General features: G+C 44.3%; 1 protein-coding gene and 1 long non-coding RNA gene across 5 annotated transcripts in view; one reads left to right on the top strand and one right to left on the bottom strand.

The window, feature by feature from the left end:
- The window catches only part of LOC122439636, a 78,490-nt gene extending 73,455 nt beyond the window's left edge, over positions 1–5,035 (bottom strand). The window contains exons 1-2 of one of the 2 annotated variants that reach the window (XR_006268946.1): positions 4,792–5,035; positions 3,723–3,823 (exon numbers count right to left, since the gene is read on the bottom strand). This is a non-coding gene — a long non-coding RNA (uncharacterized LOC122439636). Of the gene's footprint in view, positions 1–3,722; positions 3,876–4,791 lie in introns of those variants that run through there. The other variant, XR_006268945.1, reaches the window with a different exon arrangement.
- Positions 5,036–6,504: 1,469 nt separating this feature from the next.
- Positions 6,505–22,233, top strand: part of CYFIP2 (cytoplasmic FMR1 interacting protein 2) — a 134,742-nt gene continuing 119,013 nt past the window's right edge. Inside the window, exons 1-2 of one of the 3 annotated variants that reach the window (XM_043464854.1) lie at positions 6,570–6,620; positions 11,328–11,410. In XM_043464854.1, the coding sequence (XP_043320789.1) occupies position 11,410 (1 nt within the window). In that variant the 5' untranslated portion in view covers positions 6,570–6,620; positions 11,328–11,409. Of the gene's footprint in view, positions 6,621–6,904; positions 7,039–11,327; positions 11,411–22,233 lie in introns of those variants that run through there. The other 2 variants (XM_043464855.1, XM_043464856.1) reach the window with 2 other exon arrangements.

Genomic DNA, 22,233 nt, shown 5'->3' with positions numbered 1-22,233 from the left:
CAAGGCAAGGCTCTGCCTTCTCGTTTCAGCTCATAACATAAACTAGTGTCTTTTTTGAGGTCTGTTTAGTGTCACACTTTTTGTACTTGTGTACACTTTATTAGTCATTTTGCTGTTTAAAGTGACCCTGAAGCATAGAACTGAGGTATTACCTCACGTAAGTGAAAGAACACTGTGATGTATGTTACATGGTAAATGTGGGTTAGGTGAATTTCACTCAGCATGACTTACGATGTTGTTGACTGTGAATTCAATGTTAATACATCCACAATACATACTAAACAAGGCGTTTTTGAACAGAAATATGCATAAAACAAGATTATGTGTAAATCAGGTGACTTTATAAAACATAAACATAAAATAATGAAAATCAACTGTGATCACAAAGGGCTGCTGGAGGTCATATGATGGAACAGAGGTCACGGTACAGTGAGTACAGAGAAAGAGTGAAAACATGCAAGGGATCAGGGAGGGCTTCACAGAGGAAGTGATATTTGAGCTGTGTCCTAAAGGGTCAATGGGAGTTCCTAAGAGAGGGAGGACCTAGAAGAACATGTCAGACCAGAGAAACCAACATGCATAAAAACACACCTTGTTCCACCTACTTCCCCAGCATTATTTCTATGTAACATAGAAATGGGCACTGGGAACCTTGGGCCCAAAGCCAGCAGGTGCTGGAGAATCAGTTAAAGGAACTTAGAGGATTCTGGTTCCTCACCATCTAGATTCACATCTACTCATTCCCCTCTCCACCCATCTACAGCTACCAAGGAGTTCCTGGTCCCTTTTCATTTTCTCAGGTTCATTTTGAGTACAAATGTCTATAAGCTGAGACAAGCTACACATTTATTTGCTTTTCTGGTGTGTATATCTCAAAGCACTTTCCCATCTAAGATGATGCTTCATCTCTCCAGCAGCGTTGAGATGAAAGAGTGGGTGAAGAGGGGGTCTCACTTGACAGAAAAGGGAAGTGACACACAGCATGCGTGATGTTGTAGAGCTACTCAACACAAGTGAGATTAGAACTCAGATCTTATTCCAAATCCTGCATTCTTCCTAGAGATCATGTCAAAATTTGAACCATGGTGGTATTAAAAAAAAACACACAACAACAAAAGCTCCCATTTTTGAGCACATATGATGGCTCTGCTGAGTGTGACATTGATTGCTTCATTTAACCTTCCAAGAACCTAAGGGAAAGAAACAATTATGATCATCTCAATTTTATAGATGCGGAGTACGGGGCTGGCTCAGACAGTAAAGACTCTGCCTGCAATGTGGGAGACCTGGGTTCCATCCCTGGCTTGGGAAGATGCCCTGGAGGAAGCATGGCAACCCTCTCCAGTATTCTGGCCTGGAGAATCCCCATGAGCAGAGGAGCCTGGAGGGCTTCAGACACAACCGAGTGACTAAGCACAGAACAAGGGGCTCAGTAAACTGGGAAAACCATTCATGGTTCCATAATTAGTAAGAGGCAGAATGCAGGCCTGAAGCCAGACCTATCTGTCCCCAAATTCCACGCTCCCAACCGTTTGGTGGGGTTGATTATAGGGCCACGATGCCAGCCCCTGAGAATACAGCAGCACCAAACTCACTGTACCTCAGCTACACTGCTGCATTCCAAATCTGGAATACACTCGAGGTCTCCTTATCAGTTCTTATCCAAAATTATTGTAAACAGTATTTGTTTAAAAAATGATGAAAGTTTCTTTGCTGTCAAGTTATACAGAAAATACATGACCTTCAAGGGAGACCAGTTCTCTAGAAGTTGTGAGATGTGAGCAGTGAGAAAAAGACAGCAAAGAAGAGAGGGGATGCCCCCAATATTTCACCTATACAACAACAGGATTCTGAAGATTTTGTGAGGATAAAATTTGCTCATCCATACACAGTACTTGGCATAGAGACTGATTCCAAATAAACCTCCAATAACTGTTTTAAAAAATCTGCTTTAACAAATTATTTCAGATTCAAAAAAGGAAATAGGCAACCCAGTTTCCTACGAAAAGCCCTGGGTCTGGGTCCAGCTGGCCTTGGGCAACCCTGTCCCTCTCTGGGCCCCCGTTCTTTCATGTGTAAAATGAGGCAATTTTAACCAAGTGGTCAGGCTTTATCTAATGGACAATGTAAATTGAGCAACTGACCATCACGTTTCTCTTTTCCTGCTAACTACATGAATGTTTAACTACACGAATTAAATCTGTAGCAAGCTCATTGCACATGGAGATTTTTTTTTTATTTATTCACATTTTTTTCTCCATCTCACATTCCTTTTCCTTTGTTAAAAACATTATTATGGATTTAGAAGCATTTTAATACCATATGTCACTAAAACTTGCATTAAATATGTTTTTTGAATAAGATGACACGGTAATGGCACAGAATACAAGGATTCTGTTTGGGAGGAGGGAAATAAGACTATATATAATTTGGTTAAAAGTTAAAAGCATGAGCTTTGGTCTCACTATCTTGAGCAAGGTATCTAGCCTGCCTTAGTTACCTCAATTATAATATGGGACTAATGGTTACAGTTTCCTCACAGGATAATTTTAAACATTAAATGAGATAATGCACTTGATAAATGTTAGCCATTATTAACATTTATATTTCCTCTCTCCAGAACCGATTCTTCTGTTGTTGTTGTTGCTGAAATGTGTCTTTTTTATTTTAACTTTTTATTTTATACTGGAGTATAGCCAATCAGCAATGTTGTGATAATTTCAGGTGTACAAAAGAGCAACTCAGCCATGTGTATATGTGTATCCATTCTGTCCCAAACTTCCCTCCCACCCAGGCTGCCACATGACATTGGGCACAGTTTCCTGTGCTATATAGTAGGTCCTTGTTGGTTTATCCACTGTAAATATCACAGTGTGTACATGTCTATCCCAAACTCCCTAACTATCCTTTCCTGCCATTCTTTCCCCACTGGTAACCACAAGTTCATTCTCTAGGTCTATGGGTCTGTCCTGTTTTCATAACTAATTCTTACGCCCACTCCAGATGCTCCACTATTGGTTTCCATGAAGCAAGGTCTGCCAATGGATTTTATACGGAGACCTAGGTGTCCTAATTGACTTAGGGCTTTTCTAAAAACAAGGCAACGTTGGCACACACAGAACCACAATATGTGGCCCACAGCTTTGCAAGCAGCAAAGCAATTCTCACCTCATAACTGTGGTCCTCTCACTGCTGATGGTGCAGCCTGGGTTGAATGGGAAGGACATCTATCTGAAGGCAGTAGACAGAGAGCTACAAGTTTCAAGCAACATATAAGCTAAGATTTCACTTTCAATTATTTATTTGATCCACTTTTACTATTATTTCTATTATTTTACATAATAGAACACCTGTTATGTACTAGGCCCTGAGGAATCAATAGAGAGTAAGATACCATCTCTGCTCTCTTAGATTTTATGTTCAAATGGTGGTATATAGGCAAGTATTACTAATTACAGCACAGCATAATAAGTAGTAAGGTAGAGGAAGCCCAGGGAGTATGAACGCTGACCCTAACCCAATTCAAACAGGGAGGGGTCATGGAGGAAGTGACAGCTGAGCAGATATCAGAAGGATGACTGGAAGTTTGCCAGCATTATGGAGGAAAGTGTAGAAAGTGCAGGAAATAGAGAGATCATGCCAAGCAAAAACGTCCAGCCTGCGCAAAGCCTAAATGCAAGAGAGAATACAGCAAGTTTTGGAAATGTAAAGATTCCTCTTACCTGAAGCACAACGAGGTTTTTCACAGCAGAAGAGACTGGAGAGGTATGGAGACAGATCATGCAGACACTTGTGGGCCCTGGGAAGGAGTTCTGGCTCCATCCTGACAGCAGTGAGAGCTAGTGTACTTTAAGCCTGGCCTGGGCATGTCCTTTGTTTTAACTCATGCAGTATCCCACATGCAGCAGGACCTTGGAGTACATCTAACCTACTTCATTATATAGATGAGGAAATAGGTGAAGTGACTTATCTCAGATAACTTAGTTGCAAAATCAGGACCAAAAGGCAAGCCTCCGTATTTCCAAAGCAGTGGTTTCAATAAGACCATGTTGCAAAAAAAAAAAAAAAAAAAAAGACCATGTTGCTTCCCCTTATAAGCGAACAGAATTCAGGGGTCAGGGAATTATTTTTGCCCAAGATCTAACCAACTATAGACATAATCATCTTTTTTTGTTTGTTTTTAAGCAACGTGTTCCTGCAAGGTGAAAAGACAGGGAAGGGACCACAGGGAGAAATAAGTCTGCCAGAAATTTACAGCGTCTAAAATAATATGCCATTTAGAATGAAAATCCAGTCTCTCACCGTTACATATTTGTAATCACTGACACCCAAAATCCCAAGGATCACAGTAGCAAATTAAAAATTAAAAAAAAAAGAAGGAAACTTCACTTCTGGTTTTCAAAGCCATCCTCCACAAACACCCCCACAGCTTTCTCACATGGCACCAGAGAGAATATATATATATTAATATATATGACATACATATATATATATGTATGTCATCCTTTCTGAAATAGCAATCTAAATTAGAATGAGTGATGTAACATCACACCACAAAGGATTATGAATGCTGTGTGCTCGGGAAATGATGTGAGATCAGTGAGGGCAAAGACTTTCACAAGTTCTTTGCTGACTGTTGAGTAATGGGGCTCCTCTATAAATAGCCGATAGGAATAGCTGAGTGATTAACTAGAAATTTGTGAGCTCTTCAGAAATATTTCAGAAAGGTTCCCCTGTAGCAAAACTTTACCCCTTAACTTTAAAATGTCTCAAATATTTTCAAATTATTACCTTGTGAAGTAGGAAAAGCAATTCATCTCCCCACATTGTAGATAGGGTGGCATCTCAGGCACAGAGTGAAGTGACTTGTTCAGGGATCCCAAGGTTGGAATTCAGTGCTGCCTGACTTCCCCTGGCTTGAGGGCCCACCAGGCAGTTTAAAGAGACCCGTTCCTGTGGAGAGCGCTAAATGAGGTAAGTCTTGAAGAGAAAGGTGCCTTTCCTCTCAGTTCTTTCCCAGGTTTTGCCAGAAAATACTTCCTGTTACTATGTATTCGCCTTTCTGTCCATTAGGCAATTAATTCTTCTTGAATGAACTAAAGAGCCTCTTGATGAAAGTGAAAGAGGAGAGTGAAAAAGTTGGCTTAAAACTCAACATTCAGAAAACTAAGATCATGACATCCGGTCCCATCACCTAATGGCAAATAGATGGGGAAACAATGGAAACAGTGACAGACTTTATTTTCTTGGGCTCCAAAATCACTGCAGATGGTGATTGCAGCCATGAAATTAAAGACGCTTGCTCCTCAGAAGAAAAGCTATGACCAACCTAGACAGCATATTAAAAAGCAGAGACATTACTTTGCCACCAAAGGTCTGTCTAGTCAAAGCTATAGTTTTTCCAGTAATCATGTATGGATGTGAGTTGGGCTATAAAGAAAGCTGAGTGCCAAAGAATTGGTGCTTTTAAACTGTGGTGTTGGAGAAGACTCTTGAGAGTCCCTTGGACTGCGAGGAGATCCAACGAGTCCATCTTAAAGGAGATCAGTCCTTAATATTCACTGGAAGGATTGATGCTGAAGCTGAAACTCCAATACTTTGGCCACCTGATGTGAAGAACTGACTCATTGGAAGAGACCCTGATGCTGGGAAAGATTGAAGGCAGGAGGAAAAGGGGATGACAGAGGATGAGATGGTTGGATGGCATCACTGACTTGATGGACACGAGTTTGCATAAGCTCCAGGAGCCAATGATGGACAGGAAAACCTCACGTGCTGCAGTCCATGGGACCACAAGGAGTCGGTCACGATTGAGGGACTGAACTGAACTGAATGAAGTTGAGGGAGGTCCCTGCTTAACAGAGGCAGCTTCTGGGCTTTGCCCCCAAGGAAGTAAAAGGGAGGGTGAGAATGTATTTCTGAACAAGAGGAGCAGCATTTGGTGTCAGATTCTGTTGGTGTAAGCCCCTTCTCCCCAACCCTCAGGTTTTTCTGTCCCTTCACCCTGTTCTTTTTCTTCACAGAATGTCTCCCAGGTGAAACTGGACATTTGCTAGGTAAATTTATCTAGTCTCTCCTAAATAAATGATATGCTCCAAAAGGACAGGGAGCCCATCTTTTGTACACCAGTGCCTACTCTGATCCTGGCACGGTACTTGGAACAAAACAGGTGCTCGATAAATATTAGGGAGATAAATGAGCACTTGGAAATAATGCGAGGTCTATGAGATACCAAAGGAGCCCAAAGCTTCAGTCCTCCCACAGCTGCAGGTGTGGCTCCCAAGCCTGGGAGCTCCTGGGGAACAAGTCCACCCCAAGCGGCGCTGCTGGCTCTCCTTGCGGGGGGAAGTCCGAGGTGCAGGCCAGGATGCGCGGGCCGCCCTAAGGGGTGCACCGGGAGCCCCTGGCCGCAGCCATTTCCGGCTCTTTGTGTGACAGCCGCGGCTGCGAAGGGGCGGGATCTCAGGAACAGAGGCGGAGCCGCGGCGGGTGGAGGGGCGGGGCCGAGGGCGGGGCCCAGCGCGGCGGCCGCCAAGCGGAGCCCGGCAGAGCATCCTGCGCCCCGGCGCGGGGCCCCGCGGTAGCCTCCGGCTGCTCGCTTAAACCTGCCGCAGACCCAGGTAAGACCCAGACTCGCAGGCCTCGGGGCCTGCGTGGGGACCGGGATGCTGCTGGGCATGGCGACGCGGCCGTAAGGATGCGCGAGGGGTCTGCACCCTTCTGCGAGCCCCGCGGGGGTGCTCGGCTCGGCGGCTGGGCTAGCGCGGCCTGGGAACCCCGAAACCCTCCGAAGGCTGGGCCTCAGGTCCGGAACAGCCCCCTACCCACTCCGGCCCACCCTGGGCCCCGCGGTGCGTACCCCCTGCGGGGAGGCGCCGACGCACGGCGGAGCTGGGGCGCGGCGGCGGTGGCAGCAGCAGCAGGTGCGCGGCCTGGGACGGAGCCACCCGCCCGGGAGGACGCGGCGCTCATCCCGAGCTCGGGAGACACCTGCAGCGGCTGCGAGCCCGGCGGCGGCGGTGGTCTCCCCGCACCCAGGTACTGCAGAGCGCCGGCCGCCGCCTCTGCGGCCGCGGCCACCATCACCTCCTCCAGGGCCAGCGACGGCCGCCTGGGCCCGCCTGGCAGCCTCCTTGGGCTCACAGCGCCCTGCAGTGAACGTGAGATGGGTGGGGCGACGGGCGAAGAGGCGATGTTTAGGGGTGCGGGCATTAATGAGAGAGGAGATACGCCTGACCCGCTTTGAAGCCTTCCGGCCTAGCATCGCTCTCCCTCCCGGCTGTCTGGGGGCGGGAGAGGAGGTGGGGGAAGCGGGGGAGTGGGCTGTACTCCTGGGGTAAATGTTGGGTTTTCCTGAGCTCTGAAGACTCGGGAAGATGCCTACCTGTCTGTAGTGGCATCTGCTTTTCAGGACAGCCCTCCCCCTCCAAGGGTACACCGTATGAAAAGGAAGAGAAGGGCGTGCTCTTCATGTGCAGTGGGGGCGGGGGTGGGAAGCGTGGTCCGACAAGAGTATGGTTCTCTGTGTGGAGAACCTGGCAGAGCAGAACCCTAGGACTGCCCAGGTGCCCTCCCCAGCCCAGGGAATTTGACTTTGACCTGTACTTGCCTGGTTTCCGCAGCACAGCAGAAAGGCTCGCCAAGGGTTGACAGGCCCTTTCAGCCAGGCCAGGAAGAGGACAAGGATCTTTTCCTGCCCGCTCGCTGGTGCCTTCAAGGCTTGACCGGGAGCCTGGGGCAGTCCTGCCAGCTTGCGGAGAAAATCAGGAGAGTGCTGGTTCCCACACTCCCCCTTTCCACCTTCTGCCTGTGTCCCCAGCGCAGGGGGTGTCTTACCTTACTCCTGGGCGCAGGCCCTGGTTTCAAGCCCTGCTCGCAGCGATGGAGATCACAGATGCTGGAGAGCAATACATCTAGGTTTATTTTGCTGGCAGGATGGTGAAGGACTTAAAAGTCGTTTCCTCCACCATCAGACCCTCCCTAAGACCGCCCACCTCCAGTTCCAGATACTGCCCTGCCTATCCACCATCCCCACTGGCTATTTGGCCTGTGTCAAAAATTGTTTTCAAAAAAGGAGCCAGTAAACACATTAATCCTCAAGAGCTAAATACACAAGAATCTCCCATTAGACACAGAGCAGGTGCTTCAGAAGTCATTTGACCAGAAAGGAAACAGAGACTTGGAGGTATTTTAATGGAAAATAAAGCTTTAAGTAAATAATACTTGATATCTCTAGTGGTGGAATTTCAGGCAGTGGGCTGGAGGTGGGGGTGGGGATCTGGGTAGCAGTTTGGGGGAACAGCTTGCTGAAATGACAACAGCTAGCAGCTGTCAGCTCTGTTTGCTTGCCGCAAGGGCAACTTTGGCCCTGAGGACAAAAATACCGTAAGAGTTGTGTGTGTGTATATGTGTGTGTAACTGGTCAGGGTCACTCAAGGGTATTATTGAGCACCCAGTGACCACTTGGAGGAGGTGAGACTTTCCCATAGAGAGTTACTTGTTGGCACTGGCTGCCATCTGCCAGGGCAGCTCCGAGTCCACAAGGAGAGTGTGTTATTGCTCACAAAGCCAGTTCCTCTGGCTAGTCCTGCAGGCTGAGCTTCTGGCTGGGGGCATTAGAGCTCTGCTCACTAAGCTGCTTTATTATATTTTCTGGCCAGTTCTGACTGGTTCCGTAAGCACCCAAGCCTACTTTGTTCAGTCCCTGTTGGAAGTGGAAAGGGAAAAAGTCATTTTACACATTAGACCAGGAGGAGGGTGTAAAATCCACCAGGATCAGAGAGTTTTACTCCAATCAAATCAGAGGCTGGCCCACAGAAGACAGTAGACAAGAAAATTTAAAAAGTGGAAAAAGGTCTTGAGGGGATAGTGCATGTCCCCTCTGATATATTACGCCCTCTTGAGCATTCAGTGGGCCTCGGCTGCTGTCATTGACCAGCAAGCTGAATTAGGTGATGAATAAGCAACAAGCTAATTAACATTGGGAGCAGCATTCCTGGAAAACAGTGCTGAGCTCCTCCAGCCTCCACATTTGAGGATCAGCCCACCCTCTCAAAGAGGTTTCTTTTGGCTGCTGTTGGCCCCAGGGTTCCACCAAGGGCTGCACAAAATGGCCTTTTATAGCCTCCATGTGGCTACCATAACAATGAGTCTATTTCTTTACTGGCAAGTATTAATTATTCACTTGTAGTTGACGAAACCAGACATCAGTCATCTCATTGGAGCTTTTGTAAAAGGCCTTTGGTCTTATTGTTCTGAGGAGCAAAGCTGAGTCTAGGGTCTAGAGGATGGACCCTGCGTTAGTAGTGAAGGTGGGGCAAGAGGGTGGAGGATGCTGCCGCCCCTGGCAGTGACACAGTATGCTAGGTATGGTGGGCAAAGAGCTGGTACTTCATTGGATGCTCTTATTAAACAAGGGCTGCGTGAAAATACTATGTAAACGGTCTAACACATAGTAAGTACTATTTTATATGTATGTCTGTTGTTGTAATGTATTAATGACATCATCATTAAGAATGTGACTCATGCTACATTATATATTGTGTCAATTTAAGATGACAGATTTTTTATTGTTGTCATGGTTGATTCTGCTAAAGAATTCCATGGCTTTAGAGGGCCTCCCATCGGGAAGGTTCCACCCTGGTTACCCAGCAGACACTTCATTGCTGGTGACCATGTCCAAGAACAGCCTTTCTGTGAGTTGGCCAGTTAAGTCTTCACTGCGGGGGGATGAGGAGCAACAGGAGTTCCTTGACGTGCTAAGAGGAGTCCCAGTTTGGGAGGAGGAGGGGTCGTCCACACAGGGTTCTTATCAACCCTTGTACCTCCAGAACCTACCTGGATTTTGCTTTTCCCAGAGGAGTTGGTCTCTGTGACCATGAAACCCAGTCCCCAGTTGAGCTGCAAAAGCTAGCCAAAGGAAAGCCTGATAAGCAGTGGTGTCAGTAAGGGCTTCAGCTGGGACATGCTCCTGAGTAGGGGACTGAAGGTAGATGTAGCTGGAGTAGGCAGAGAGAAGGGGGAAGGAATTTACCGAGCAGACGCCCAGAGGTAGTTCTCACATTTCAACACATAGATCAGGAAGGACCTCTTCCTCTGTGGACATTCAGCATTTTGCAACCCCACCAAAAATGTTAAGGGCATGCAGGCAGAGAGAGAGCAGTATACCGTGGTCTTCAGACACAGGGTTTATCCCTGCCTTGCTGTGTGCCTTTCAATTAGACACTACCTCTCTGACTTTGAAAACTGGGGAACTGAAAGCAGCCTCCCCAGCCCGTTACCTACCTATTGCCACAGGAGCCCACGGGTGAGATCATGTCTGTAAACCCCAGTCTGAGAAGAAGAAAAGGCCCTGGAAACAGAGGCGAGAAGGAGGTTCCTGAGTGTGTGGCCCCTTTAGACGGCTGCCCTCCATTCCTAAAGGGACAATTTATTAATTATACATTGTGTGTCAATTGAAGAAGACAAATCTGTGGTCTCTCTGTACCCCTGAGCCAATTGAAAGGGAAACTGAAAGGCACTTTGTGATTCACAGATTCTATCAAGGCCCCTGGAAGGCCTTGTCTGTACAAAGACACTTCAGAATGTGGTCAGTGGGTGTGGGACGCCTCCCAGGATGCAAAGAGGTTGGGTACCGGCTACCGCGCCCTGGCCACTGTGCTGAGGACTGTGTGCGATGTGCCTCAGAGGACCACCAGTCAGGTCATACCTCTCGCACCCTGGCAGCAGAGGTGAAAACAATGTGGGTGCCAATTCTTGAAAGAAAGTGTTTTGAAAAGGCAGAGCTTGGGTTCAGGCAGAATTTCTTGCAGGGATCATTCTGGCTAAGTGGCATTTTGATAGACTTGCGGCAACTCAGAAACAGTATAAGGAGAGGAGAAAGTAAACATGACCTGGAGAGCTGCCTAAGAAAGACTCAATGATGACTTCATCAATAGGTCTTTTGATTTCATGTTTGCATCATCCTTAGGCCATTGTAGAGCTGTGGTTATCGGGCATTTATCTTTTTATGGAATAGGGAGATATTTAGTGGGTCCATGGTGTGTGGTCTCTATCTTCTAAATAAGGCAGGAAATGAGGTCCTCTGCAGAAAGTAAAGGTGGTGGACTGGTAAGGAGAGTGCGGGAGGTGTCCGGAGGTTTGGAACAGCTGCCTTTGTGGGCGGAATAAGAAATCAGATGGGAATGAATGAGAGCATTGTCTAACTTTACCAAAAGCCCAGTTGAGATCAAAGAGACTCTGCAGGGCTGACCCTCATAGAAGACACTCAGTAGCTCAGTGTTAAGTGAAGGGATACCTGAGAATGATATTCTGTTTGTGTTTTTCAGTTGTGGTGCTTCAAGACAAATTCAGGCAAGATATGAATGATGAGATAAGAATCCAAAACTCAGAGTCAGCCATCAGCCTCCAAGTATGCTATATGTTCACAGGGGAAAGAGAAATGAAGTTCTGCTTTTTATTTTTTTGAGGTGGAAACAATGACAGAAGAAACTTCTAAATATATCCCCTTACATTCTTATTACAATAAGACTGACTTAGATATGGTGCCTTAGGGGACCATGATGTTTTAAATTTTGTGGGTTTTTTTTTTAAAGAAGACTTGATTGTTGACCATTGGCTCTTGCATTCAGGAAATTGTTCATGAAGTGTTAATTAAGCAAGTAATGCCTAGGATGTGCCCAGCTCTGTGCTAGTTGCTATGAGTCAGCCCCCTGCAAAAGATGACAGTTAATCCTTGTCTTGTCATTTTTGGTGATCCAAAGAATCAGTAAAATATAAAGCAGTTTATAATGCAGTAGGAAATTATGGACTCCAGACTGTGAGTGCTATGGGAATCCAAGAAGTGAACCTTGTGGTGGTTCAGTTGGTCAGATCTTCATGGAGGAGCCTGTCTTGAATTGGGTCTTGACACTGATCAAGGGTAGGATATGAGAAGGAGAGAAGACAGTTCATTAGGGAGTGGAGAGAGCTTGACAAAGGCACAAGGCAAGAACGTCCATGGGCCGGTTTATGGTGCCCTACATACTCAGGCCACAGAGGATAGGCCGTTTTGGGAAGCGTGGTGTTGAAGGAGTCCCTTGAGATAGAGTGTCCTGTTTATAGTCACGGTCATTTGCTTTTGAGTTGGAATGACCCTGAGAGAGGTTCAAGTTCAGTGATTCCTATCTAATTGTTTTGGGGTTTGCTTTCATTTTCTCCTAAGTGCATTCGATGAACAGTGTCAACATACAGTACGTCACACCCAGCAGCCAGTCCCCCTCCCAGCTCTAGCACTATTTTCTTCCTCTCAAGAAAAAAGATGAAGATTTAAGCAATGATTCCATGGGAGGACTTTGAGCCCTCCCTTACACATCATAAAAAGCACCTTGTTTGCCAACCTCACTTCTTAAACTGTTATTAGGACAAGTTGCCACAATAACCTTCACAACAGAGGTTTTGCCATCGTGGTTGAGAACCACTACAAGGCCAACCTCCATATTTTACAGGCAGGGAAATTGCCCTTTCAGAGTGAGGCAAAGGTTCGGGGGCCGATGTCAGTCTTCAGGCTGAGCCACATGCACGTTGCAACTTCACATCCACGAAACTGAGGTTTCCGTGCTCCAAGCCGGTGACCGAACAAAAGTCTCACTCTTTGTTTCCACAGCAGATGTGGTGGCTTCCCTTTCTGAGTTTTAGCAGGTGCCTCTGAGAGGCAACTCCCTTCTCCTCAGATACAAGTCACACTGGTACCCCCCCTCCCACCCCCGCCGTGGTGTCCTGTCCCAGCAGGAGCAAATCAGCAAGCTGCCTTTGGTGGCATGACCGCCCCTCCCAAGAGGGTGAGATCTGCCTGGGTGGGTTGTCAACAGAAAGGCCTCCTTACCCCTGGCAACACAGGAAGAAGCTGAGTGAGACGGCAAATACAGCGACAAGCCCTGTAGCCCCACCAGCATGTTTTCCTTTGCTGTAAACAGAGAAGGGGGTAGGCCTTCTCCAGAGACCCAAGTCGAGGCTGACCTGGACTTCTCTGCTCTGAGTTCAGGTGCCCTGTGTGAGAGAAGCTGCAGGGGATGGGGCTCCTGAGCCCCGACGTCCACAGGGAGAGACTTGCTTAGCAGAGGCTGCCTGAGACAGCGCTGTGGACTGGGCCAGCTGTCTGACTGCCAGCAAGGAAGCCTTGGGTTGTTGTCTTTTAAATAAATTTTTAAATTTTGATCAAAGCCATGCATAGACATGCTTGAAAGAATCAAATAGTATTGAAAGACTCACAGTGAAAAACAAGCATCCAGCACCCACCTCCCCTAGAGGCTGCTGCCTTTAACTCACCGTTTCTTCCAGCACTTGCCTCCAGATCTCTAAATGATATGCTTCTGCTGCCGTTTCTTGATTTATCTGTGCTACGCACCGTCTCTTCACTTCCTGCTGTGATGGATGAAGAGTTCACTTTCTGACACCACCCTCCTCCCTCTCCTGCCCACATCTTACAATATAGCAAGAGCTCTGTTTTAACCTAAATTATGTTTAAAGCATCTGCATTATTAAGACTTGTCAATGATGACCCCTGGAGAGCCAAGGTATGTCCTTTGATTGTATTTCCTTTCTTCCACAGAGCTTTCTGTTATTGCAGAATTAGAATTCTTCCTCCCAGGTCCTCTCCCTCCCTCCCTTCCTTCTGTCTAATGTCCCTCTTTTTCCTTTATAGCACTGTCACGTCAGGTTCCCCTCAGTCTCCCAGGAAGTTGCAACGTTAGCCCAGCTCAGCCCCTAACTACAACAGGGACCCTGCCCAAGTCCTCTCATCTCTTGACCTCGGTGTCCTCATAGTAGAAAGACTCGAGGTAGGAGACTGGAGACCCATTTTGTCCTCATTCTAAGTCTCAAAGCCTGTCACCCTGCCTAGAGATTTTTGTGTCTGAGGAGTCTCTCCTTCCGGGCAGGACAGTCCCCGGCCCCGGCAGAGGAAGGCCTGGTTTGGGCCCTGCCTCCTGGAGTCCGCTCGCCCTGCCGTCCAGGGGCTCCCTCTGGCTCTGTGTGGCTGTGTCTCTTGCTGTCCTTTTCTCTCATGTTCATTTTCATTCATGCATGTAAGGTCAGCATACTCCGCAGACTCCCCAGGCTCCTGCTCCAGCTCTCTTTGTCCCACTCCTGCTTATATTCTATATACCCTAAAGTCTCCAAAAGTCGTCATACAAATACTAACATTTTTTGGTAACAGCTTTATTGAGTTATGGTTCACATACTGTTCAATTCACTTGTTTACAGCATACTGTTCAGTGGTTTTAGTTAATTCACGAAGTTGTGCAACCATCATCAGGATGAATTTTTATAACATTTTCATCACCCCAGAAAGAAACATCATACCCTTTAGCAATGCCACCTATTTCCCCCAGTATCTACCCCAAATCTAGGCAATTACTAATCTACCTTATTTCTCTGTAGATAACCTATTCTGGATATTTCCTTTGAAAAGCATATTACGCTTCTTTCACTTACTATAATATTTTCGAAGTTCATCTATGATGTAGCATGTATCCATAATTCATTACTTTTTGTGGCTGAATAATATTCCATAGTATGAATGTTCCATATTTTATTCATTCATCATTTGATGGACATTTGAGTTGGTTCCACTTTTAGGCTATTATGAATAATGCTACTGTGAACATTCATGTACAAGTTTTTTATGAATATATATTTCCATTTCTCTTAGGAATATACCTAGAAGTGCAATTGGTGGGTCTTATGGTAACTCTGCATTTTAAACTGTGAGGAACTGCCAAACTGTTTCCCAAAGGGGCTGTATTCTTTTACATTCCTACCAGCAATGATTGGGGTCTCCAATCTCACACCTTCACCAACACTTGTACTTAGCAGTCTTTTTTATTATAGCTATTCTAATGGATATGAAGTGATATCTCGTGATTTTGATTTGCATATCCCTGATGACTAAGAATAATAATTATCTTTTTATGTGATTATTGCCCATATGTATATCTTCTTTGGAGAAAAGTCTGTTCAGATCTTTTGCCCATTTAAAAATTGGATTGTCTTTTTATTTATTGAATTTTAAGAGTTCTTTATATATTCTACATGCCTAGCAGATATATGATTTCCAAATATTTTCTCCCATTCTGTGGATTGTCTTTTCACTTTCTTGATAATGTGATAATGTCCTCTGAAGTACAAGTTTTAAATTTAATTTTGATGATGCATAATTTTGCCTATTTTCTATTTCATTGCTTATGCTTTTGGCGTCATTACATATTTCATGGTTCCAAAGGTTTACTTCTTTTTTTCTGTAAGAGTTTTAGCTGTCACGTTCATGACTTTGATCCATTTTGAGTTAATCTGTCATATGGTGTGAGATAGAGGTTAAACTTCGTTCTTTTGAATGTGGATGTCCAGCCATCCCAGAACCATTTGCTGAAAAGAGAACTTTTTCCCCATTGCATTGCCTTGGAACCCTTATAAAAAATCAATTGAATATAAACATGATACTTTATCTTTGGATTCTCAGTTCTTTCCATTGATCTATATGTCTGTCCTTATTCTACATTGTTTGATTACTGTAGCTTTGTAGTAAGTTTTTAAATCAAGAAGTGTATATCCTCCAATTCTGTTTTCTTTTGAGATTATTTTGTCTGTTCTGAACAGTCCCTTGAATTTCCATGTGAATTTTAGGAACAACTTACCAATTTCTGCACAGCAGCCAGCTGGAATTTGGATAGAGATCGTGTTAGATCTGTATCAGTTTGGGAAGTATTGCCATTTTACAAGAAGTCTTCCAGCCTTTGAAAATGCGCCTCACTTATGTGTGCATGTGCCTTGTGCTCAGTCGTGTCTGACTCTTCGTGACCCCATGGCCTGTAGCCCACCAGGCTCCTCTGTCCATGGAATTCTCCAGGCAAGAATACTGGAGTGGGTTGCCCTTTTCCTACTCCAGGGATCTTCCCAAACCGGGGATTGAACCCATGTCTCTTGCATCTTCTGCACTGGCAGGCAGATTCTTTACCACTGTGCCACCTGGGAAGCCCCTCATTTATGTGACTTTTCTTTAGTTTTTCCTACAGTGTTTTATAGTTTTCAGAGTATAGATTTTACAATTCTTTTTACTAAATTTATTCCTAAATGTCTTATTGCTTTTGATACTATTGTAAATAGAGTTGTTTTCCTAATTTCATTTTTACATTGAGCATTGCTAATGTATAGAGATACAATTGATTCCATATGTTAATCTCATATCCTGCAATCTTGCTGGACATGTTTATTCATTCTAATAATTTTCTAGTGGGCTTTTAAAGGATTTTCTACATACATGGTCATGTCATAGAGATAATTTTATGTCTTCCTTTCTAATGTGGGTGTCACTTATTTCATTGTCTTTCTTAATGGTTCTAGTATCCAGGCTAGAACCTCCAGCACAATGTTGAATAGAAATGGAGAAAGCAAATCTCTTTGCCTTCTTCCTAATCCTAAGGAGAAAGCATTTAGTCTTTCATCATTAAGTCTGATGTTGGCTGTGGGTGTTTCTGTAGCTGCCCTTTATTAGGTTGAGAAAATTCTCTTCTGTTTGTAGTTGGTTGAGTGTTTTTATCATGAAGCAGTGTGAATTTTGTGAAATGCTTTTTCTGCATGTGTTGAGATGATCCTGTGGGATTTATGCTTTATTCCATTGAGATGGCTTATCACACTCATTGACTTTTGCGTGTTAATGGCAAACCAATCTTAGATTCTGCAGTAAATTTCATTTGGTCTTGGTGTATAATCCTTTTCATATGTTGCTAGATTTGGTTTTGTTAGGGGACTAACTTTTATGGTACACTTCCTACCTACCGAGCTGTTCGCATGGATTAACTTTTTTAGTTTTCAAAGTATATGAAATAGGAACTACTCATATTATTCCTCATATCAAAAATAAGGCAAGTGAGGCTCAGAAACCATTATGCCATTTTCCTAAGGACACAGAGTCGGGGAGTGGTAGAGTCAGGATTCTGGTTCACCACCACACTAAACCACCTCTAGTGATCATATCAATGGGGGTTCAGCTCAGTTCGTCACTCAGTCTTGTCCGACTCTTTGCAACCCCATGGACTGCAACACGCCAGGCCTCCCTCTCCATCACCAACTCAAACTCAAACTCATGTCCATCGAGTCAGTGATGCCATCCAACCACCTCATCCTGTCGTCCCCTTCTCCTCCCGCCTTCAATCTTTCCCAGCATCAGGGTCTTTTCCAATGAGTCAGTTCTTCGCATCAGGTGGCCAAAGTATTGAAGTTTCAGCTTTAGCATCAGTCCTTCCAATGAATATTCAGGACTGATTTCCTTTAGGATGGACTGTTTGGATTTCCTTGCAGTCCAAGGAACTCTCAAGAGTCTTCTCCAACACCACAGTTCAAAAGCATCAATTCTTTGGCACTCAGCTTTCTTTATAGTCCAGCTCTAACATCCATACATGACTACTGGAAAAACCATAGCTTTGACTACATGGACGTTTGTCGGCAATGTCTCTGCTTTTTAATATGCTGTCTAGGTTGGTCATGACTTTTCTTCCAAGAAGCAAGCATCTTTTAATTTCATGGCTTAAGTCACCATTTGCAGTGATTTTGTAGCCCAAGAAAGTAAAGTCTGTCACTGTTTCCGTTGTTTCCCCATCTATTTGCCATGAAGTGATGGGACCAGATAGCATGACCTTAGTTTTCTGAATGTTGAGATTTAAGCCAAGTTTTTCACTCTCCTCTTTCACTTTCATCAAGAGGCTCTTTAGTTCTTCACTTTCTGCCATAAGGGTGGTGCTATCTACATATCTGAGGTTATTGATATTTCTCCCCGCAATCTTGATTCCAGCTTGTGCTTCATGCAGCCCAGCATTTCACATTGAGGTACTCTGCATATAAGTTAAATAAGCAGGGTGACAATATATAGCCTTGACATACTCCTTTCCCAATTTGGAACCAGTCTGTTGTTCCACGTCCAGTTCTAACTGTTGCTTCTTGACCTGCATACAGAGTTCTCAGGATGCAGGTCAGGTGGTCTGGTATTCCCATCTCGTTATGAATTTTCCAGAGTTTGTTGTGATCCACACAGTCAAAGGCTTTGGCGTAGTCAATAAAGCAGAAGTAGATGTTTTTCTGGAACTCTCTTGCTTTTTTGATGATCCAGTGGATGTTGGCAATTTGATCTCTGGTTCCTTTGCCTTTTCTAAATCCAACTTGAACATCTGGAAGTTCACAGTTCACATAATGTTGAAGCCTGGCTTGGAGAATTTTGAGCATTGCTTTACTAGTGTGTGAGATGAATGCAATTGTGCAGTAGTTTAAGCATTCTTTGGCATTGCCTTTCTTTGGGATTGGAATTAAAACTGACCTTTTCCAGTCCTGTGGCCACTGCTGAGTTTTCCAAATTTGCCAGCCTATTGAGTGTAGCACTTTCACAGCATCCTCTTTTAGGATTTGAAATAGCTCAACTGGAATTCCATCACCTCCACTAGCTTTGTTCATAATGATGCTTCCTAAGGCCCACTTGACTTCACATTCCAGGATGTCTGGCTCTTAAGTGAGTGATCACACCATTATGATTATCTGGGTCATGAAGATCTTTTTTGTACAGTTCTTCTGTGTATTCTTGTCACCTCTTCTGCTCTGTTAAGTCCGTACCATTTCTGTCCTTTATCCAGCCCATCTTTGCATGAAATGTCCCCTTGGTATCTCTAATTTTCTTGAAGAGATCTCTAGTCTTTCCCATTGTGTTGTTTTCCTCTACTTGTTTGCATTGATCACTGAGGAAGGCTTTCTTATCTCTCCTTGCTATATTTTGGAACTCTGCATTCAAATGGGTATATCAATGGTGGGTGTGAGATGATTTTCATGTGATACTCAGACCTGTGTTTGTTTTCAGTGATCTTTATTTTCTATTTTATTTTTTGCTTGTTTTAAAATTTATTTATTTTTAATTGGAAGATAATTGCTTTACAGTATTGTATTGTTTTCTGCAATACATCAACATGAATCAGCCATAGGTATACATATGTCCCCTCCCTCTGTTTATGGCAGGTGATACTAGTTCTCTATTAGTGATCATAATATAAAGTTTCCTTCTAAAATATGTTTATAAAATGGAAACAAAAAGTCTATTTAGAAAAAAAACTACTAAGTAAATAGGATATGACTGCATATTCCATGTTGATGTAAATTATGTTATTAATAGTGAAGGAGAAGGGATGGGAAAGCTAGAAATAAAGACAGGCTAAGTCATCACATTCCTCCTGTGTTGTTGGGGAATTCAGGCGTGTTCATGCCTTCTTTCATCCAGTATGTCCTCAGTGCCTCCTATTCCCTTGCCATCCTGCTAAGGTCTCTGAGATTTTCAGTGATATGTGAGAAGTGGTCTCTGGCCTCAGGGAGCTTGAACATGCAAGTGTCATTCTGCTCTGGGGTGGCGGGCACACATGTTTTATTTCACAGACAAACTCAGATTGAGTGCTAGTTGTCACTTGGAGGTTTGTCTTTCATGAGAAGTATATGGAGACTTCCTGTGAACTCATTGAGAAATAGAGATGTAGTCAATGAGCAACATTTGCCCTGGCGTGGGAAGAGGAAGTACTAGTGCTCAGAAACCTTCTGAGGCAGAAAGTGTGGGAAGAGAGGTAGGTACTACTAATATACCTAGGACTGGGTCATATGGTCAGTCTGTATTTTAAAATTCCAGGAACTGCCAAACTGTATTCCAAGGTGGCCGCACTATTTTATACTCCTACCAGCTATGTATGAGGGTTCCTTCCGATTTCACATCCTCCCCAACTTTGTGCTGATAAGCTCTGGGAGTTCCAGGGAAAAAGCAATCACGTCATAGAGGCGAGAGATCTTGAAGGATAAGTAAAATCAGAACCTGCGGTAATAGAGGAAGGAGATTTCATTTCATAGATAACTGTTCACAGAATATTACAAGTTATCACTTTACTTGCTCAGGTATTAAATATGTGAATAATTTCAATGAAGTTCTTTTTGAAATATAAAGGGCTTTCTTACTGCTTATATTCCTGTCACCTGCCCCACTTTTAAAACCTGGTATCTTGGACATCAAAACGCCTCTGTTGATGTTTTGGGACACCCATTCATTGAAAAAATCTTGATTTCTAGCTGCTCTTGTGTGCATGGCACTGTGCTAGTTTGTGGGTGTGAGACACAGCTCCTGTCCTCAAGGAGTGTATCATTTAGGGCAGGAGAGAGCACATGGTAAGCTGTGAAATAGAACTTTAAAGAAGGAGCACATTGGGACTTCCCTGGTGGTCCAGTGGCTAAGACTGTGTGCTCCCAATACAGGGTGCCCACGTTCAATCCCTGGTCAGGGAACTAGATCCCACATGCCACAACTAAAGAACCTGCATGCCGCAGCAAAGATTGAAGATCCCACATGATGCAACTAAGACCCAGTGCAGGCAAATAAACAAATAGATTTTTTTTTAATATCTTTTTTAATTTTAAAAAATATAGAAGGAACACACTGGGTTCTGTAAGGACCACGAGAGAAGGTAGATTCAGGTAGGGTGGTGGGGGAGTCAGAAATTCTTCTTAAAGAGGTAACCATTTCCTTAGGTCTCTTCTAGCTATAGGCTCATTCTGGCAGTGTGTAAGGTGTTTGTTGAGTACCCTTGGGTACCATGATATTGGTGGTACTTTTGCAGGCTGCTGAAATGTGTGGAGTTTTTCCCCTTACCCTCCATGGCCTGGACCCCTGTGCCTGTGTGGTTCCTATGTCTCCCCTGTATAGCTCTGCCTCTCCTCTCTACCCTCCACTGTGTGGCTGGCTCCTTACCTGTGGTTGCGTATTGTGGATTGGTCCAAGTCATGCTCTAAAGGTAGTGCCGAGTCACATCTGTGGGGTTTGGAGCCACAAGGTCTGACCAATAAGTGGAGTGTTCTTGTAAAACTCTTCATTTCTAGTCTGCTCAGAATCAGCCACCTGGTCCATTTGAGCACATCCTATGGAAGTCCTGTAAGATGTGCCCAAGTTACATGTCCCTGCATGGCACCCACACCTGAAAAGAAGCTGCCTTTAATGTGTGAGAGGGTGTCAGCTGCTGGGAGAACCCTGTGACCTGTGAAGCCTGTCAGGGCAAACGTGCATCCCTCACAATCTCCAGACAAACTAGCACATAGACATGATGGAAAAGCAGGTCACCTTCTGAATTACTTCTTTTGATTGTTTTTCCTTGATCAATCAATTGCTACTCAGTCTCAGCCTGCCTTTTATTTATTTTTATATGTTTATTTATGTATTTTTTGCATTGATTGCTGAGGAAGACTTCCTTATCTCTCCTTGCTATTCTTTGGAACTCTGCATTCAAATGGGAATATCTTTCCTTATCTCCTTTGCTTTTCACTTCTCTTTTCACAGTTACTTGTAAGGCCTCTTCAGACAGCCATTTTGCTTTTTGCATTTCTTTTCCATGGGGATGGTCTTGATCCCTGTCTCCTGTACAATGTCACAAACCTCCATCCATAGTCCATAGAGTCCACAGGCACTCTGTCTATCAGATCTAGTTCCTTAAATCTATTTCTCACTTCCACTGTATCGTCATAAGGGATTTGATTTAGGTCATATCTGAATAGTCTAGTGGTTTTCCCTACTTTCTTCAATTTAAGTCTGAATTTGGCAATAAGGAGTTCATGATCTGAGCCACAGTCAGCTCCCAGTCTTGTTCTTGCTGACTGTATAGAGCTTCTCCATCTTTGGCTGCAAAGAATATAATCAGTCTGATTTCGGTGTTGACCATCTGGTAATGTCCATGTGTAGAGTCTTCTCTTGTGTTGTTGGAAGAGAGTGTTTGCTATGATCAGTGTATTCTCCTGGCAAAACTCTATTAGCCTTTGCCCTGCTTCATTCTGTACTCCAAGGCCAAATTTGCCTGTTACTCCAGGTGTTTCTTGACTTCCTACTTTTGCATTCCAGTCCCCTTTAATGAAAAGGACATCTTTTTTGGATGTTAGTTCTAAAAGGTCTTGTAGGTCTTCATAGAACTGTTCAACTTCATGGGGTTGCAAAGAGTCGGACACGACTAAGTGACTGAACTGAACTGATGTATTTTTTATTTGCAGAAAAAATAATACATATGGATTTATTTTTTATCTTTTTTTTAATTTATTTTCGTTGCTTTCTAGCTGGGGAGATTTACAGATAGAGAAAATATTTCTTGGCCTGTGATGAAACCCAAAAGTGACAGTTACCTAATCTTTTTAGTTTGGCAGAGTCTAGTT

This window comes from Cervus canadensis, chromosome 4 (assembly GCF_019320065.1).
Source record: "Cervus canadensis isolate Bull #8, Minnesota chromosome 4, ASM1932006v1, whole genome shotgun sequence".
NCBI classification, from domain to species: domain Eukaryota; kingdom Metazoa; phylum Chordata; class Mammalia; order Artiodactyla; family Cervidae; genus Cervus; species Cervus canadensis.
The sequence above is the reverse complement of the archived record's forward strand: the minus strand, read 5'-3'. Positions and strand labels throughout refer to the sequence as shown.